Below are 20,896 nucleotides of genomic sequence, written 5' to 3' on the forward strand. Positions count from 1 at the left end.
TTAAGGGAAAAAACTTACAATACTATTTTGAGGCTGTGTCAAACATAAATGTATGAAATCCATTTAATGAAACAATGTTCTCAAAAAATGACTGCCTCGTGGACAGTTCTTCATTCATTCTGTAGATTTCAGAAGGGATAAAGTGTTATTGTACTGACACTTAAGATGAAGGAACTATATCTCCAGCTCATAGGGTACAAATAAATGTCTCATGGAATTAAGGCAGTCATTGAAATTTGCAGGGGACAATGAAGTGCTTGAAGTTGAAATTTCTATAGAAGTTGAATCTGGCACACTTTCCATAACTTTGTCAAGCTTAGCAGCACTGACAGCTGCAAGTAGGCAAGGTCGCAATGAATGGAAGCATCTTGAAAGAATAGTGGGTGTAAACAGTACCGCTGAAATGACTGGTCAAGGGATAAAGTTCCGTGCTTCAATACCAGAAGGCAATGATGCCCTTGCAACCTTGAGATATAGCATAGGTCCTGTGAAGGTAATTTATTTGGGAATTCCAGGTCACAATACTTTCTTCTCAGCATGTAGAGGCATGAGCTGTTAGTGATGCTCCACGTGGGACTACTGAATTAGATTCTCAATCTCACTTATTGAGATGGTTCCATCTCCTCAGGAAAAAAATTTCCGAGATACTATTTCAATGATTGTCAACGACCAAGGGGACTTCGGATGCTATGGAGATTGTTCAAGCGATGTCAGCGTTCCTTTGTTTGCAACTTCGAAGATTTTGATCACGCCTTCTATTTTGGACCACAGTAAACCTGGTAAGTGCACATCAGAAATTTATTGTAATTGTTTTTGAAGAGAAATTGAGTAGTTTTCAAGAGGCTACAACTTGTTTTCCAAAATAAAAAAAGGGCAACCTCATGACAAGCTAGTTAAAAAAAAAGGAGGAACAAGTGAAACAACTCAAAATAGACTTGTAATGAAAAATACAATACAAAGGTGGATCCACATAAGGTCCAAGTAAACCACTAAGGGGAAGAATAGAAAACTGCACTTTTTTGCACTCTGAGAAATTCCTTTGCACAATTCTTTTGTTAATTCCCTCTGATTGCAACAAAGATCGTGCATGTTCTTTGCCCATATCAGTGACAAGATATCAATGAAGATATCCCTGTTATCTGATAAGCTATCACTATTTGCACCCTAGGTCCTCCAAAGCACATTACCAAAAACTAGATCCATAAATAGCCATCTGGTGAAGAAATAAGAATGATCTTTGGCCGTCAATGTATGGAGAACACTAATAAATATAAGAAGGTTCTGATTTAATGAGTAGGCACCTAGAGATGCAAAAGGTCTAAGCAACTGCCTTGGTCTCATTAAGGATGCCAACCACGGAATTGGCAAGGAATTAGCCCATGTAATGGGAAAGGATGAGCTTCCAAATACTTTTCAGGACTGCTTGTTTTTTTAGCCTCGAGGTTTTAGAATATGAAGTCAAAGCGAGTGTATTTGTGTGTCTTAGGTCCCTAGGACTTATTTTATAGTCTAGTGAGTCCTAGACAATGCCACGTGTCATATGGAAGATTATCCCATATGCATTGTGACTTTCTAGAGTCTAGAGGCTCGCACTATATAGTGTTGTACTTGTCTTGAGTCTTTTCATATCAGTCAACATCAAGCTATCTACATGTGAGTATTTTGGTTCGTTGCTATTGCCTCTTTCCATTTGAGTTCATTTCATTATGCTTGCAATCTTTCCTTTCCGTTCCTAGAGATAGCTTGCTACATGTTCCTTCATGTGGTATCAGAGCCATGTTCCTAGCCCTACTCTCTCTTTCCCTTTCCCTTCCAAGAGGTTGAGGTGAGGGAGGCCAATGAAGCTACTCTACCTCATCCTCCTTGGAAGGTTGCCCTCTTCTCTCCTTCCTTGAGCTCTCTTCTTGTCCTACCCAAGCCTCATCAATGAGAGCTGACTTGGAACTGATTTACCTCGCCAGCAATTACGCCTTTTTCAACCCAAAATACATCGCCATGGTAGCCTCGCCTCCAACTGCTCCAGCCCGCTGCAAACAAGCCGTATAGGCCGTACGGACTGATCCGTACTGCACTAGGGCTGTACAACAAGCCGTGCAGCCTGCCATGCAGTTCGTACATGCTGTACGGACTGTTTCGTACAGTAAGGACAGATCAAGCCTGCCCATACTGATGTGAAATGCCCGCCATTTGCTCCTTCTGCCCGACATTCTCTTGGAGCTGCTGCCCGCCGGAAGTTGGTGCCCGTATTCTGCCTGTCATTCTCTCAAAGCTGCTTTGCTGATTTTATAGTTTTTGTCCTTCTACTTTTGTCTGCCATGAAGAAGTTTCAGACCTGCTCCAGCTCATGAAGAACTTATCAAGGTGATCTTTCCATAGTTACACTTGCATTTCTACTATTTTCCAGCCATGGAGTCTTCCAAATCAACTACCATTTCGTTTGAGAAGTTTTCTGGTAAGAACTTCCCTACATGGCAAACAAAGATGCGTCTTGTACTTATGAAAGATGGAGTGTGGCATGTTGTTAGTAGCAAGGAGAAAAAGCCACAATCAGATGAAAAGAAAATTGCACATTGGGAGAATCTGAATGAAAAAGCTCTTTCTCTCATTGGTTTGGGGTTGGGTGATGAAGTTATTCATCATTTTGATTTTGACTCCACTGCTCACGACTTATGGGCTAAGTTTGAAGAATTGTTCGGCGACAAAATCATCAATTCAAAGGTATTCCTAAGACAGGAATTCTTCAAGCTACAAATGAAGCATGAAGACTCTCTTCTTGCTCACTTGAATCATATGGAATTCCTTGTCACTCAGCTTGCTAGTCTAAAGGCCCCTGTAGGGGAAGATGATCAAGTTGCTATGCTCCTCTCGAGCATTGAGGAAATTTCTAAGTACCGGGAGATCATACCAACATTGCGTGTGACACAAGTGGGTTATCATGATATGGTTGCTATGCTCATTGATCATGAAAGACGGTATGCAGACACTCCGGACTCCACTGTACTGTACTCCAAGAGCAAAGGCAAATTCAAGCCTTTCAAATGCAATCACTGTGGGAAGCTTGGTCACACTGAGGATTGCTGCTTCCAGAAGCTTGCCAAGCAACAACACAAGGATCATGACAACTTGGTTGGGGCTGCAACAAGTGAAGATGAAGAAGAAGATGATGCTTCGACACCGGCTCATGCTCTTACTGCCAACATCAGAGATCTCTCTCTCCATTTAGAGGTCTATGTACCTGATGATTGGGACTTTTGTTTCTGATCTATTATATGTGTGCTTGGGTACTCTGCCCTAGGTAGTCCCCCAAAAATGCTTGTAATAATGAGTCTTGTGTCCTTGAGTCAATAAAGGTTCTCAGCCTTGGAAAGTCCTCCTCAAATGATGTTTTATTTCCTTTATGAGTGGTGTGTGGTTTCCTAGCAAGTCCTGCTATGAAGCCAGGAGGGGATGTATTGTGGAAGCCTTTCTATTGGCTTTGATGGGTTTCTCTATCAGGCCTGGCCGAGAGTTGGTGCATTTCCCAAGACCGATGTGTTGGGTCGAATAGCCATGCTGCTTCATTTGAGCCCCTCTAAGCTACTTGGGGTGCACAGAGTAGTAGATTCCATCATTGTCATATTCTGTTCTTAGCTTCATTCCAGTAGTCCCTCACCTTTCCTTCATGGGGGGATGTTAGAATATGAAGTCAAAGTGATTGTATTTGTGTGTCCTAGGTCCTTAGGACTTATTTTATAGTCTAGTGAGTCCTAGATAGTGCCACGTGTCATATGGAAGATTATCCCATATGCATTGTGACTTTCTAGAGTCTAGAGGCTCACACTATATAGTGTTGTACTTGTCTTGAGTCTTTTCATATCAGTCAACATCAAGCTATCTACATGTGAGTATTTTGGTTCATTGCTATTGCCTCTTTCCATCTGAGTTCATTTCCATTGTGCTTGCAATCTTTCCTTTCCGTTCCTAGAGACAGCTTGCTACATGTTCCTTCAAAGGTATTAATGCATCATGCAGAGCATGAAAACACTCAAGAAATCATGCACAATGCAAAACATGAAAAAGCCAAGACTGTGGCTGAAACTACACCATGCTAGAGGGGAACTCAAAGAAAAAAGGGCTTTCTCTCCATTCCTTGAGAAACATCCTCCTCCTAGTCAATGGTGATGATCTTAAAGTCTGTTGCATCCTAGACCGAATGGCTGTTAACGTATGCACAATGTCTGCGCAGATTCTGAGCTCGATGAACCTACATGCTGTCAAGCACTTCCATACATGATCTTCCAACTTATATCCACGGATGCATGTAGAGGTCTATACTATGTCCCCAGATGAGAGAACTAAACAAGATGATGGCGACGTACAATGATACCCCTTGGCTCTCATAAAATACCTCGATGCCCAATCAAGGAAAGAAAAGCTACTAATTCCTAAGTGCTAAACAAAGAGAAGGCATGAACCTCCTTGTAATCCCTTCAATCCTTGCCTAAATAATATTTATCTTTGCAAGATGGTGCTAATGGAGGCAAGGGCCCCTCTTGGACCTGGATCAAGACAAAGTACCTACAAAAGAGAGAGGATGCTGAAGCAGAGGAAGGGATGGGGGGGGTTGGCAAGATCCAAGGAAGGGGCCTTCTAATCTACTGGAAAGAACTATAGGAACAAGAATGGAGGAGAGTTGTGAGCACAAGAGAACAAGAAGTGAACACAAGTGAACTCCAACTAAAATGTTCAACCAAATGAAGTACAAGTACTTGGTATATATAGTCCAAGTACTAGAGCACACTAAAACTCAAAAATAGACTAAGTCCTAGTCTATCCTACACCACCATATCATTGTATATATCTCTACAAATTCCCCCTCAATGATGTGGCTGAGGTACTCTGGAATGATCTCAAAAGTACCCGAAGTACGTACAGTACCATGGTTGCACAAATTCATCCACATATGGATATAGTAACCTATTGGAGTACAAAAGAAAACTATGTCATTTTACAACCCCCCTTGTCATTGTTTGAATGTATCGTATCCCCAAGCCATATCGATGTCGTGTGAAGAGAGGCGCTAACAAGCTTTTAGTGAAGATATTTGCCACATTGTCCTCAATGGAGCAATATGTCAGATCAATGAAGCCATCTATGATACAATCCCATGCATAATGATAGTGGTTTTCATCCTGAGCATGATGCAAGTCATGCAAAAGCTTCCTTAACCACATACATTCCATAGTGGCTGAATTTGCAGCTTTGTATTCTTCTTCACTGGAGGAGAGAGACACACGGTCTTGCTTCTTACTGAGCCATGATATGCACATAGTGCCCAATGAGAAGGAATAGCCAGAAGTGGACTTCTGATCATCGATGTCCCCTGACCAATCTGAGTCGGTGAAGCCACTCAGAAAAATGTCACCATCTGGAGCATAATGCAGCCCATAGGAAAGTGTACCCTATACATATTTGAGAACCCTATTCACTACATTCCAGTGCGTGACGGTGGGACAATGCATGAATTGGCTAAGAAGCCCTGTGGCATAGGCAATGTCTAGCCCACCATGTCGAGAATCCGGAGCTGGAGATGTGAGTGGCGATCTAGAGAGGCAATGAGCAAGCGGGCGAGGCAAATGGCGAGTTGGAGAGGCGAGGTGGAAAGGCGAATTGTACGGACAGCAAGTCCGTATAGTATGGACTTGTATGGGCAAACAGTCTACTCACTAGTACAGACTATACGGAGCTGAATGGGCTGTACGGATAGGCAAATTGTAGGCGAGAGGCACGTGCATCATTCTGTACAATAGTACGGACTATACGGATGGCTGGAAAACGAGCTGTACATCCTGTATAGAGCAGAATGGCAGCGAATGGCGATGCTTACGGAGCAGCAGGAGCTCAAGTTATGGCGAAGCAAGCGGGAGCTGGTGCAAAAGTTGTACGGCCACCAATGTGCACCAAACGAGTGTGGGTGAGCTCAGAAGTATCAGCTTGCAACCAAAACTCACTTCTCCGCGACAAAAGTGCAGTAGGAGAACGCGGGAGAGCGGGAAGCAAGTAGCAAAGCTGAATCGAGTAGCTTTGATACCACATGTAGGAACAAGAATGGAGAAGAGTTGTGAACATGAGAGAGCAAGAAGTGAAGACAAGCGAACTCCAACTGAAATGTTCAACCAAATGAAGCACAAGTACTTGGTATATACAGTCCAAGTACTGGAACACACTAAAACTCCAATATAGACTAAGTCCTAGTCTATCCTACACCACCATATCATTGTATATATCTCTACAAGAACTGCATCTAGAGTTGTGCTACCTGAGACCACAACCCTATTAGAATTAGCTCAAATGTTGACCTCTCATGTAAGTTACCTACTAGTATTCTGAGTACCCAATGTCATAAGGCCCCACGATAAGGAGAAGCCATGATGGGCACTGGAAATTGGGAGGTTCCCCATTCCAAACATTGGAAAGGGTCTTAGTTTGTAGACCAGATGGTCATGAGACGACCTATGTGGACTTGATATTTAGTCGAGTGTGATAGAGCTTTATACCATCCTCAAGGGAAGGGGGGGGGGTAGGGGTAAACACCCTCCCAAGAAATGGGGGGGTCCAGGGGATGACAGCCCCCCAGCCAAGGGTTGGGGGCATGAGTGTTGGGTGTTGGAAGAAATGGAAGCTCAAAAATGGAAGCACAATGGAGAAAAACGAGATGTTGTAATAGATTGCTACAAAACTGAAGTGTGGAGGGTCAAGGGAGAGCCAACATAACAAAACCCTAGGGCTAAATGCCCTAACTGGACTAAGTGTCCTAACTAACCTAGATGGTACATAAACTAACTGTACCAATAGTCCTAAATGACTATAACTAGGCCTATAAGGCACATACCAAGGTATAAGTGGCATCTATGGATAGCCCATGAGATTGCCTACAAACCCCCCTCCATGGTATGGGCTGAAGTATCCTAGACATGGCTTAGGATACCTAAATATCTAGTATCATGGTTGTACATGTTCGTCCTGTAGGGATATAGCAATCTATGATTGTACAGAGTACAACAAATCAAGTTACAAAAGGTACTAAGTTTAAAGCTTGCTAAAAAGCCTTAAACTTAGGTCGAGGTAGAGCCTTTGTAAAAAGATCTGCCAAGTTTTCTTGAGTGGGAACATAATACAACTCAATATCACGTGCTGATAATCACTCTCTGACATAGTGATAGTGAACCTCAATGTGCTTTGTGCGAGCATGGAAAACTGGATTCCGTGCAACAGCCAAAGCACTTTGGCTATCAATGAAGATAACAGTAGGAGCAGTCTGGCATGCACAAAGATCTGCAAGTAGCTTCCGAAGCCAAAAACACTCCACTATAGCTGTAAAAGCTGCTCTGTACTCAGCTTCACAGCTAGAAGTAGAAACTGTACTCTGCTTCTTGCTAAACCAAGAAACACATGAAGTACCAAGCATAAAACAATTGCCACTATGTGACACAGGAATGTCAGAACAACTAGCCCATTCACTATCAGTGAATCCATGCATGACAAGTGAAGTATTAGCCTCATAAAGAAGGCCTAAATGCTGAGTGCCTTTGAGATATCTGAAAACACGGTTCACGGCATGCCAATGGTGCATAGATGGGCTGTGCATATATATACTCAATTGTGAGACAGCATACTGTAGATTACGTCTCGTATGGCATAGGTAAATCAAACAACCAACTGCTTGCTGATAGAGAGTGACATCACATGTACCGCTGCCATCCTCAGAAGAGCAGTGAAAACCAGTCTCTAATGGTGTGGATACTGGCTTGCAATCCTCAAACTGGAAGTGCTGCAAAAGCTGTCCAATGTACTTGGATTGTGACATCAAAATGCCCCCCTCACTGCTAGCAAATTGGATGCCTAGATAGTAGTGCAAAAGACCAAGATCAGACGTAGCAAATGTCTGCTGCAAGTCAATTTTAAAATCTGCAATTTGCTAAGCATGTGTTCCAGTTACAAGCATGTCATCCACATAAAGGACTAAAATCAGCAAATCTGTCCCACGCTTGCGGATGTAAAGGGTAGCCTCTATAGGGCTGTTCGGAAAGCCAAGTGTGAGCAAATGAGAATGAATTCTTGAATACCAAGCCTGAGGTGCCTGCTTCAATCCATAGAGGGCCTTTTTCAAGCGGCATACCTTGCTTTCAGAACCTTCAACTTCAAAGCCAGGAGGTTGGGAAACATAAACCTCTTCCTACAAATGCCCATGAAGGAAAGTTGTCTTAATATCAAGCTGATGTATCTGCCAATGAAAGTGGGCAGCAAAGGCAATAACAATGCGAATGGTATTGATCCTGGAAGTGGGAGCAAAAGTCTCCTCAAAGTCAATGCCATGCTGCTGAGCATAGCCCTTAGCAATAAGATGGGCTTTGTAACAGTCCACTGAACTGTTAGCTTTCCATTTGATTTTGTAAACCCACGTGTTCCAATGGCATTCTTGCCATGAGACAAAGCACACAACTCCCAAGTGTTATTCTGATTGATAGAATTCAATTCAGCTTGCATGGCCTTCATCCAACAATCATTCTGAAAGGCATCTTGATGACATAATGGCTCTTCATTGCATGCTGTAGCAACCAAAGCATAAGCAACAAAACTAGCATGCTCTTTTCGGATAGCTGCTCTCGTACGGGCTGGCAGAGGAGTGTCTTGCTTGCTGTCTTTTAATGTGTCAAGAAGCCAACGGGGTACCTTTTTGGGGGCTCCTGAATTTCTGCTCTTTCTTGGTCAAGAGCCCTGTGCAAATGATCCTAATGAATGATAGGCATATCAGGCTGAATTTCTGGCTGCACATGTGGCTGCAAATGACCAACAGATGGAGGAGGGACAACCTCAGATGGAACATTATCCCGAGCGTCGGATGGAAACAAAGGCATCAAGCTATCAGATATGTCTGGGGCATCAACAACGGGCTATTTTTGACAGTCCAGCAAAGGCATAGTGGAAGATTCATCAAACACAACATCCCGACTGACAAAACACTTGCCCCTGCGGGGCTGATATAGCTTATAGCCCCTGCTCTCTAAACTATACCCAAGAAAAATGCACTTGACAGCTTTATCATCCAACTTAGTGCGTTTCTGTGAAGGCACATGAGCATAAGCTAGGCATCCAAAAGTCCTCATGTGGGAAATGCGAGGCTTACGACCTGTCCAAGCCTCATAAGGTGTGGTAGTCTGCAATGCCTTTATAGGACATCTATTCAAGATGTAATTTGCACATATGACTGTATCCAACCACAACTTATTAGGCAAATGTTTGCCTTTCAACATGCATCTGGCCATTTCCATCACTGATCTATTCTTCCGCTCAGCCACGGGATTCTGTTGAGGAGTATAAGGCACCGTGCATCGATGATTGATGCCATGGGAAGCCAAAAAAACAGCAAACTCCTTTGACGTGTATTCACCTCCCTTGTCTGTATTAAGGTGAGCAATGTGCAGCCCACTCTCATTCTGAGCCAAGGAAATAAAGTGCTTGAAGCATGAAGAAACTTCAGATTTGGATTTCAATGTGAAAATCCAAGTGTACCTAGTGAAATCATCAATAAAAGTAACAAAGTAGTAGAACCCCCCAAGAGCTGCAACCCTCATGGGTCCACAAACATCACTATGAACCAGATAAAGTTTGCGTGAAGCACCAACTCTCCCATCCTTGGGAAACGCAGCACAATGCATCTTACCAAGCAAGCATGGTTCACAAACATGTTTGGTAAGCATATGCATTTTAGGAAGATCCACAAACATATCTTCCTTATATAACTTCACCAGGGCTCCAAAATTGAGGTGTCCAAACTTCTCATGCCACAAATGAGTATCTGCCATGGTAGAATCAAGAGCAAAGGCATGTGCATCGGCAAGGGCAGCATCATCATCCAAACATCTATCATAAGCATCAAGTCTATAAAGACCTCTAGACAATGTGCCAATCAAAACCATGGTAAAGGCATGTGTAGCATCATACATTGCACACCTAACACCATAAAAAGGAACCTGAAAGCCACATGTAGCAATGGCTGAAATAGAAATGAGGTTCTTACGAATGCCTGGAACATAAAGCACATGCTCTAGAGTGACAATACCACGAGAGACAAAAGTAAGAGCAACTTGCCCAATACCTTTCACGGTATATGATGCATTATTGGCACATGTGACAGTGCCCCCCTTAGATGTAAGCTCCAATGAGCTGAATAACTTTCTGCAGGAAGTCATGTGCTTGCTAGCACCACTATCAAAGGACCAGGCATCACGAACATCTGAAACTGCCATACAAGCATCATGAACATCAGGATTTCTCACATACACAATGGGGGAATATACACAAAGGTGGAGGCTGAAACAGTTTTCCTCTTCTTAGTTGTGAAAGCCAAAAGAACTCTCTTAGTACAAAAGAATAGGTGAACCCTATATGTGGGTCTCAAACCAAACTCAGATAACTAAGGTGGCATACTAACTGAGCCACTAACTAGAGTACATAAAGATAGCTGTCATCCAGCTATTATTCATGAGCGGTGTACCAACCGCATCTGCAGCTAACAAGTCGGTGACATAAATGCACAACGGTCACCCTCACATATCACGAGTGGAGCTTAATATCTCAACACTCCCCCTCGAGCTCAATCCCAATTCCTGCACCACCAAGCAGGTCTCTGAACTTGCGTAGCTTCTCTACACCCAGTGCCTTCGTGAATATGTCAGCTACTTGATCCTCTGTGCTGACATAAACTAGATCAATAAAACCTACTAGAACCTTCTCCCGCACATAGTGATAATGCACCTCAATGTGCTTTGTTCTAGCATGATAGGCTAGGTTTGACATAAACTAGATCAATAAAACCTACTAGAAACTTCTCCCGCACATAGTGATAATGCACCTCAATGTGCTTTGTTCTAGGATGATAGACTGGGTTATTTGCCAAGTGTATACTGCTCATGTTGTCACAATAAATGACAACTGGCCCATCTGTAGACTGATGCATATCATAAAGTAGCTTATGCAACCAAGATACCTCACATGCAGCCATTGCTGCACCCCTGTACTCAGCCTTTGTGCTCGACAAGGCAACTGTAAGCTGTTTCTTGCTGCTCCAAGTGACTGCAGCACTCCCAAAAGAGAACACATATCCACTGGTAGATCGTCTATCAGAAATACTACCATCCCAATCAGCATCAGTGTATCCATGCAACTGTATTTGAGCCCCAGTCTCATAAAATAGTCCATACTGTAATGTGGACTTCACATACCTCAGTATGCGTCTAGCTGCATCCAAATGCAGTTTCCTTGGAGCCTGCATAAACTGACTTACCAACCCGACAGCATAGCTCAAATCTGGCCTGGTAATAGTCAAATAAAATCAAACTTCCTACTATGCGTCTGTACATAACCGGACCGAATGTTTCTTCATAATCAATGCCATATGTCTGTACATACTCCTTGACAACTAATTCTTGTCTTTAGGCAAAGGCACCAATTCCCATGTAGCATTTGCTTCCAAGGCATACATTTCTTCATCCATGGCTTTCTCCCATTTTTCTTTTCCCATGGCTTGCTCAAAAGAAGTGGGTTTTGGTTCATGTATCACTTTGGCCATATAGGCATAGTGAATGGCTGTAAATCCATCATATTTCAGCCTATCCACAGGATACCTAGCTCTGGTAGACCTGCACAAAATAGGCTCACTACCAGGTGCTATCAAAACATCCCTTGTCTTCCTTACTCCGGGTGTAACAATAGAAGGAATACCCAACTCATCATCAAGGCTCTGTTCTAAGCCACTGGATTCACCATCCACATAAGAGTGACCTGCATTCACCTTGATCTACTTTCTCTTTTCCTTTTCATGATAGTTGCATACCACTATCTGCATTGCTTTGAGGAGATCCTCCTGATCTCAATCTACCTGTCCATGGTGAGGTATGTGAACCACTGCTAGAGGACACTACAGGTCCACTAAGATTTTGTGATTGCTGCTATGAATTCCGTGCAGCATTACCATTTTGTACATCTACATCATCAATCACATTTACTGGTTTATACCAACTGCTCATCTCATAAAAAACATCTCTGCTCACTGTAAACTTACGAGTAGAAGGGTTATAGCATCTATACCCTTTTTGCTGCAGAGAATAACCAATAAAGATGCACTTCTCAGCTTTTGGATCCAACTTGGATCTCAACTCATCTGGCACATGAACATAGGCAATGCAACCAAAAACTTTCAAATGAGAAATATCTGGTTTCCTACCAGTATACCTCTCCTCTGGTGTCATGCCATGTATTACTGTAGTGGGAGTCCTGTTCATTATGTAGACTGCTGTAGCAACTGCTTCAGCCCAATAATAATCTGGTAGGTCTTTTTCGTTGAGCATGGCACGAGATACCTCTCCAATATGCCTGTTTTTCCTTTTTGCAAGTCCATTTTGTTGTGGGGTATGACTGCATGGATATTACTGCTTTATGCCATGCTCCTGCAGAAAACTTGCAAACTCATTTGAGAGGTACTCTCCCCCTCCATCTGACCTTAGGCATTTTATTTGCAGGCCTGTTTCTTTTTCAACCATAGCTTTGAAAGCTTTGAAATGCCCAAACACTTCACTTTTCCTTTTCATAAAATACACCCAAACTTTTCTACTGTAGTCATTAATAAAAGTGACAAAATAATGACAGCCTCCAATAGATGCAGCTTTATTAGTCCACACATCATAGTGGATTAATTCCAATGGCCTCTTACTCTCTTGAACATGTGTAGGAAATGGTTTCCTTGCCTGTTTTCCAAATTGACAGGCTTCACATACCTTATGTATTTCTGCAACCTTGAACTTAGGCAATCTTGCAACAATATTTTGGGCCTGCATTAATTTAAGTCGCTGTACATTAACATGACCAATGCGTTTATGCCAGATATCAATATCTGCAACTACACCGGTCCCATGTGCAAACATTGCTGCACTCAATTCAAGCATGTCCGCATCCAACGTAAACATCCTGCCCTTCTTCTTCCCTTTTGCTATCAAGCGACCTTTATTTTTCATATCCTCAACAAAGCATCCATGAGGATTAAATTTGACTTGCAAGCCCTGCTCAACCATTTGACCAACAGAAACCAGGTTCTTGGTGATATTCGAGACATGAAATACATCAGACAGGTATTTCTTTTTTTCATCCTGCATAGACAAAGAAATTTTACCAATCTGCACAATAGGATGTGCAGTATCATCACTAGTCTCCACAAATCCTAGTCTTTCCATTTTTCTTGCATCCTGCATCCATTCTGCATGACTTGTCATGTGGTTTGACGCACCTAAGTCAACATACCACACATCATTGCTTTCTTCTGCACTTGTCACTAAATTGGTCATGCGCTGCACCATAAACAGATGCTCATTTCTGTCATCACCCTGTCTACTAGAGGATGCATAATTGCCTTGCTGCAATTTTCCAGTCATGATGTCATTCTGCGTTTTATAGCAATCTTTAACCATATGACCCATTTTACCATAGTAGTAGCATTCAACATTGCTGTTTGCATTTTGGCCTCTCTGCCATTCACCACGACCTCTTTGGCTCCCCCTGCCTCTAAAGTTATCACATCCTCCTCCATAGGACTGGTTTTCTTGAATTTGCTACATATTCTGATTTCTACCATGGCCTCCAAATCGGCCCGCTCTACCTCTATCTCTACCTCTACCTCTTCCAGCATTTGAGTAGAAGACAACTTCTTTTGAAGTTCCTCCTGAAGAAGATGCACCACCATTTCTCTGCTCTTCAAAAATTAGAAGAGCAATTAACTCCTCAAAATCAGGAAAATTCTCATAGATGGCAATCGATGTCCGGAATTGTGCATAATCCTTTCCTAGACCATTCAAGGTCACAGAAACTAAATCATCATCTTCCACTGGTGACCCAATAGAAGCAAGTGCATTTGCAATCTTCTTCACCTTCATGTGGTAGTCATTGATGCTCATATTTTCTCTCTGCACATTATGCAACTCTTGCTTAAGCTGCATTTTCCTGGCTTGTGTATTTGTGCTATATATTTTTGTCAAAGTATCCCATGCCTCCTTCGGCGTGCTTGCATCCTGAATATGCACAATCATAGAATCTGAAATACTGATCGACAGCCAGTACATAACTTTTTTGACTCTCTCATGCCAGCCTTTAAATGCCTGCAACTCCTGTTGATTGGAAACATTAGGAATAACTGGTTCTTATTCAGCTCCAGTAATGAACTCCCAATATCCTTTTCCCTTAAGGAAATTCGTCATTCTAAACTTCCATGCTCGGAAGTTGTTCTTGTCAAGCTTTTCAGTGACAATCTGTGAAAGAGCATCAGACGCCATTACAGAACACTGCAAAAAAACACAACTTCTGCCTCACAAGGGCAAATCTGCAAAATTGACGAGAGTGGTATTTGACCACACAGTCACTTCCTAGTGACGATTATGCATCAATAGGCAATAAGAATGATTCTGTCACTCCCAATATCTCTGCGCACAGGCATACGATATAATTTCTGTGATAACTTTTCACCGACCTGCAAAACAGTGGTCGCACACAGCAAAAACAGGGCACTATCCTGAGTGCTTGCGGAAAACTTCTGCCACCAAAACAGGGCATATATTGCCCTCTTGCCACACCGTGAAGGGCGTCCCAATCTGAGACAGTGCACTCTTGCACTTTCCGGCTGTGCTACCTGCAGAGATTTGCTCCCAAACTCGAAAAAAAAGGAAAGCAACAGTGATCCTCTTACTAGGACACCGTGAGCTTGGTTTGCTTTCTTGAGCTCCTTACCACGAACCTGGCTCTGATACCATGTGAAGAGAGTGGGAGAGAAGGAAGGAGTCTTACTTGCAACTTTCTCACATATACAATGGGGGAATATACACAAAGGTGGAGGCTGAAAACAGTTTTCCTCTTCTTAGTTGTGAAAGCCAAAAGAACTCTCTCAGTACAAAAGAATAGGTGAACCCTATATGTGGGTCTCAAACCAAACTCAGCTAACTAAGGTGGCATACTAACTGAGCCACTAACTAGAGTACATAAAGATAGATGTCATCCAGCTATTATTTATGGGCGGTATACCAACCGTATCTGCAACTAACAAGTCGGTGACATAAATGCACAACGGTCACCCTGGCATATCACGAGTGGAGCTCCATATCTCAACAAGTGGATCTTCTATCATCAATGTCCCTTGACCAATCTAAGGCTCTGAAACCACAATCGGAAGCATAATGCAAACCATTGAAGAGACATGGAGGTGGGAGAATGCCAAGCTAACTAGGAACGGAATGGAAATATGGAAAGCATAATGGAAAGGAAAAATGGAAAGCAAAAGAAAGGACAAGTGCTAGGCAAAATGCTCACATGATATAAAGCTTGATGTTGACTGATATAATAGACAATAGACAAGTACAACACTATATAGTGTGACACTAGACTCTAGAAAGCCATAGTGTATATGGGATAGCTTCCAATATGACACGTGGCATGTCTAGGACTCACTAGACTATAAAACACACCTAGACCACCTAGAACACTCATTTTAGACTCACTTTGACTTCATATTCCAACACCTCCCCATGAAGGCAAGGTGAGAGACTACTGGAATGGAACCAAGAACAGAATATGACAATGACAGTCATCAAACTGTGCACCCTATGTAACTCAGAGGCTAAAAAGTCTGAGCGTGTTCAGAGGTTGATTCAAGCACTCTCATGGCTTGAGACTCAACATGCTCAGAGGCTCACGTTATAGCATGGCTACATGACCAGCTCATAGGTCTAGGAATACACCAATATCTTGAAACTTGGCTAAGCCTGATAACGAGACCTATCAAAGCCAGGCTCCCACAGTACATCCCCCCTTGGCTTCATAACAAGACATGTTAGGAAGCCACACACCAAAATAGGAAAACCAATGCATCTTTTTAGAAGGACTATCCAAGGCAAAAGACCTTTAGACTCAATGAAAACCAAACACTCAATACATATCATTTTAGGGGGACTACCCAGGGCAGAGGACCCCAAAATACATCAAGTTGTACGAATAATAAAAATAGATCTCTTAGGAGTAAGAGATGTCCTCCAAGTAGCCACTGCACATGTGTGCACATCCCTGCGAGTCGATGACGACGTCGATGAAGCACTAGGCATGGATGCCCCAAAATATGTGTCAGTGAAGTCCATGGGGTAGCTACATGGAGCGGTCATGGCATGACTCTCAAAATAGAAGATGGAGAGTCACCTAAAAGTCGATGTAGAGGCCGGAGGTGCCACAAGGACTAGTAGAGTCACTCAATGTGCAAGCCTAGCACTACAGGCAATCAGAGAAGTAATCGGAGAAGCCGAGAAGTATCCGTATCTCACATCAAGATCATTTTCTTTATCTTCTTGCTGCAAATTAGTGTGCCACTTCTACCTTGCTTCTTTTTGCTAAAGTAGAACTCTACACACCGTTATAGAAGGCGGACAGAAACACTAGTATGGTGGAGAAGGGATGGGCTGTGATGTGGGCAGATGACGAGGGTCTGTTGCAAATTTTGGAGCGATAGCAACAACAGTAGATGGCACGAAGATTGAGGGCAAGAGCGGCTACTAGTGGCACTGCAATCATAGACAGGAGTAGCTACTGTCGAGGCTGTTTGGTACGGGTAGTTGAGTTGGCAGCGGAGCAGGCTGTACGGGACTCAGTAGACCTACTGTACGGCATACCAATCCATACAGTTCGTACGGCAGTATGGCTGGTTGTACGGCTGGCTGTTTGTAGGTCGATGGAGAGGCATAGGTCCGGGCTGAGAAGGAAGAGGAGGAGAGGAGGAGAGAAGGTAGCTTCATGTTGGCGAAGTCCTTTCTTCAAGATCTTTAACGGTGAGGCTCGGGTGGAGGAGAAGAACTCAAGAAACTCACAAGGAGAGAGAGTGGAACTAGAGTGGAAGGAGCTAGCCTCTCCATAGGTCTGAAATGGGCTTCAAGGCCTCCTCATTCCTCGAGGAAAGCTAGCTCTGATACCATATGAAGAGACATGGGGGTGGGAGAATGCCAAGCTAACTAGGAACGGAATGGAAATACGGAAAGCATATTGGAAAGGCAAAATGGAAAGCAAAAGAAAGGACAAGTGCTAGGAAATGATAACCAAAATACTCACATGATATAAAGCTTGATGTTGACTGATATAATAGACAATAGACAAGTACAACACTATATAGTGTGACACTAGACTCTAGAAAGCCATAGTGTATATGGGATACCTCCCAATATGACACGTGGCATGTCTAGGACTCACTAGACTATAAAACACACCTAGAACACTCATTTTAGACTCACTTTGGCTTCATATTCCAACACCTCCCTGTGAAGGCAAGGTGAGAGACTACTGGAATGGAACCAAGAACAGAACATGACAATGACAGTCATCAAATTGTGCACCCTATGTAACTCAGAGGCTAAATTCTGAGCGTGTTCAGAGGTTGATCCAAGCACTCTCATGGCTTGAGACTCAACATGCTCAGAGGCTCACATTATAGCATGGCTACATGACCAGCTCATAGGTCTAGAAATACACCAATATCCTGAAACTTGGCTAGGCCTGACGAGACCTATCAAAGCGAGGCTCCCATAGTACATCCCCCCTTGGCTTCATAACAAGACATGTTAGGAAGCCACACACCAAAATAGGAAAACCAATACATCTTTTTAGGAGGACTATCCAAGGCAAAGGACCTTTAGACTCAATGAAAACCAAACACTCAATACATATCATTTTAGGGGGACTACCTAGGGCAGAGGACCCCAAAATACATCAAGTTGTAGGAATAATAAAAATAGATCTCTTAGGAGTAAGAGATGTCCTCCAAGTAGCCACTATACATGTGTGCACATCCCTGCGAGTCGATAACGACGTCGATGAAGCACTAGGCATGGATTCCCCAATATATGTGTCGGTGAAGTCCATGGGGTACCTACATTGAGCGATCATGGCATGACTCTCAAAATAGAAGATGGAGAGTCACCTAAAAGTCGATGTAGAGGCCGGAGGTGCCACAAGGACTAGTAGAGTCACTTAATGTGCAAGCCTAGCACTACGGGAAATCAGAGAAGTAATCGAAGAAGCCGAGAAGTATCCGTATCTCACATCAAGATCATTTTCTTTATCTTCTTGCCGCAAATTAGTGTGCCACTTCTACCTTGCTTCTTTTTGCTAAAGTAGGAGTCTACACACCGTTATAGAAGGCGGACAGAAATGCTGGTATGGCAGAGAAGGGATGGGCTGTGACGCTGGTATGGCAGAGAAGGGACAGGCAGATGACGAGGGTCTGTTGCAGATTTTGGAACGGGAGCAATAGCAGTAGATGGCATGAAGATTGAGGGCTAGAGTGGGTACTAGTGGCGCTGCAATCATGGAAGGAGCAGCTACTGTTGAGGCTGTTTGGTACGGGTAGTTGAGCTGGCAGCGGAGCAGGCTGTATGAGACTGAGCATACCTACTGTATGGCGTACCAGTCCATACAGTCCATACGGCTGGTTGTATGGCTGGCTGTTTGCAGGTTAGAGGCATAGGTCCGGGCTGAGAAGGAGGACACCGACGAAGAGGAGCTCAAGGTGGAGAGGCAAAGGAAGAAGAGGAGGAGAGGAGGAGAGAAGGTAGCTTCATGTTGGCGAAGTCCTTTCTTCAAGATCTTCAACGGTGAGGCTCGGGTGGAGGAGAAGAGCTCAAGAAACTCACAAGGAGAGAGAGTGGAAGGAGCTAGCCTCTCCATAGGTCTGAGATGGGCTTCAAGGCCTCCTCATTCCTTGAGGAAGGTTAGCTCTGATACCATATGAAGAGACATGGAGGTGGGAGAATGCCAAGCTAACTAGGAACAGAATGGAAATATAGAAAGCATAATAGAAAGGCAAAATGGAAAGCAAAAGAAAGGACAAGTGCTAGGCAATGATAACCAAAATACTCACATTATATAAAGCTTGATGTTGACTGATATAATAGACAATGGACAAGTACAACACTATATAGTGTGACACTAGACTCTAGAAAGCCATAGTGTATATGGGATAACTCCCAATATGACATGTGGCATGTCTAGGACTCACTAGACTATAAAACACACCTAGACCACCTAGAACACTCATTTTAGACTCACTTTGGCTTCATATTCCAACAACCATAAGAGAGGGTGCCATGCACATATCAGAGAACTCTTTTGGCTGCATTCCAATGTGTGACAGTAGGACAATGCATAAACTGACTAAGACACTCTGTAGGATAGGCAATGTCTAGCTTAGTGGAGCATAAATAAATGAGACTACCAACCAACTGCCTATAAAGTGTGCCATCAAACTTTTCAGCCTTATCATGCTTAGTTAGTTTGAGTCCTTTTTCCAACGGAGTAGCCACAGGTTTACTTTCTTCCATCTTAAATTTCTGCAAGCGACCTTTAGCATACTTTTTCTGTGACATGTAGATTCCCTCTTGGGTCTACCAAAACTCAATGCCAAGACAATATTGCAATAAACCCAAATCTGTCATGTCAAATATCTGACATAAAGCTGACGCACTGCTGCAATTTGTTGTGTATAACTCGCTGTGAGTAGTAGTATGTCATCCACATAAAGCACTAGAATGACCAAATCTGAGTTTTCTTAACTTAAAGATGTGTATTGACAAAGCCTTGGGACAATAGAAACTTATGTATCTTGAGATACCATGCACGGGGTGCTTGTTTGAGCCCATATAAATCTTTCCTAAGCTTGCACACCTTGTGCTCTCTTTTGCCTCAAAACCATGGGGTTGCTGCTCATAGACCTCTTCTTTGAGATCCTCATTCAAAAAAGCGGTCTTAACATCCATCTGATAGATTGACCAACCATAATTTGCAGCAAGAGAAATGACACAACGGATGGTAGTCATTTTGGCTATTGGAGAAAAAGTCTCCTCATAGTCAATTCTTCTTGAGCATACCCCTTGGCAACAAGACGAGCCTTGTATTTTTCCACAATACCATCTGAATGATACTTGACCTTGTAGATCCATTTAGTGCCCACAATATTTTTACCAATGGATGCATCTACCAAATTCCATGGGGCATTCTTTTCAATGGACCTAATTTCATATTCCATGGCCTTCTTCCATGAAGGATGTCCCTAAGCATCCTCAAACCTTTTGAGGCTCAATTTCAGCTTCCATAACGGAGGTCATCAATGCAAAATTGACCTATCCATGAGCACTTTTTGTGCTTGCCTTGGTTCTCCCCAAAGTAGGCTGATCCTTTGTATCCTGAATGGTCAACCTTGCCCATTTTGGAATGGATTTGTCAGCTGTACTGCTGGCTGTACCTCTTGAAGTTGTGTCCTGAGGTTGTCTGACTCCACAACGGTAGTACTGTATCCAAACATTGGGCTGTTTCCCCTCACTAGCTGGCTGCAAATTTGAAACATTTGAGGGAGAACCACCCTCAACATGTGGAAAAAACTTGCTGAAGTGTGAGACCAGGAAGGAGGAGAACCAATCGCATCATCCTCAAACTGAATTACATCCAAAGGAATATCATCATAAGGTGGTAAATCCACACTTGTTGGCTGCATACATTCATTCTCAGCAAAGGCAACATCTCTACTTATTATAATCTTCTTGGTTGCTGGATCATAGAGCCTAACACCCTATCTCTCTGTAATATATCCAACAAAAATTCATTTGATGCTTTTGTCATCAAGCTAAGATGGAACTAAAGCATATGCAACTGAGCCAAACACTCTAAAATGATCAACCTTTGGCTTTGAGCAATAAAACCTCTCATAAGGTGTCACATTGACCAATGCTTTGGTAGGGTATCTATTCTGAATGTATGTGGCTGTAGTAATAGCCTCTCCCTAAAATGCCTT

At 43.0% G+C, this 20,896-nt stretch overlaps 1 protein-coding gene across 1 annotated transcript in view; it reads left to right on the plus strand.

Moving 5' to 3' along the window:
* Positions 1–20,896, plus strand: part of LOC147906132 (uncharacterized) — a 320,331-nt gene that overhangs the window by 262,705 nt on the left and 36,730 nt on the right. Inside the window, exons 21-22 of the mRNA XM_087386859.1 lie at positions 243–493; positions 629–779. Of these exons, the coding sequence (XP_087242985.1) occupies positions 243–493; positions 629–779 (402 nt within the window). The remainder of the gene's footprint in view (positions 1–242; positions 494–628; positions 780–20,896) is intronic.

This window comes from Dipteris shenzhenensis, chromosome 1 (assembly GCF_047967505.1).
Source record: "Dipteris shenzhenensis isolate YYH24624 ecotype China chromosome 1, Dip_SZ_1.0, whole genome shotgun sequence".
In the NCBI taxonomy this organism is placed as follows: Eukaryota; Viridiplantae; Streptophyta; class Polypodiopsida; order Gleicheniales; family Dipteridaceae; genus Dipteris; species Dipteris shenzhenensis.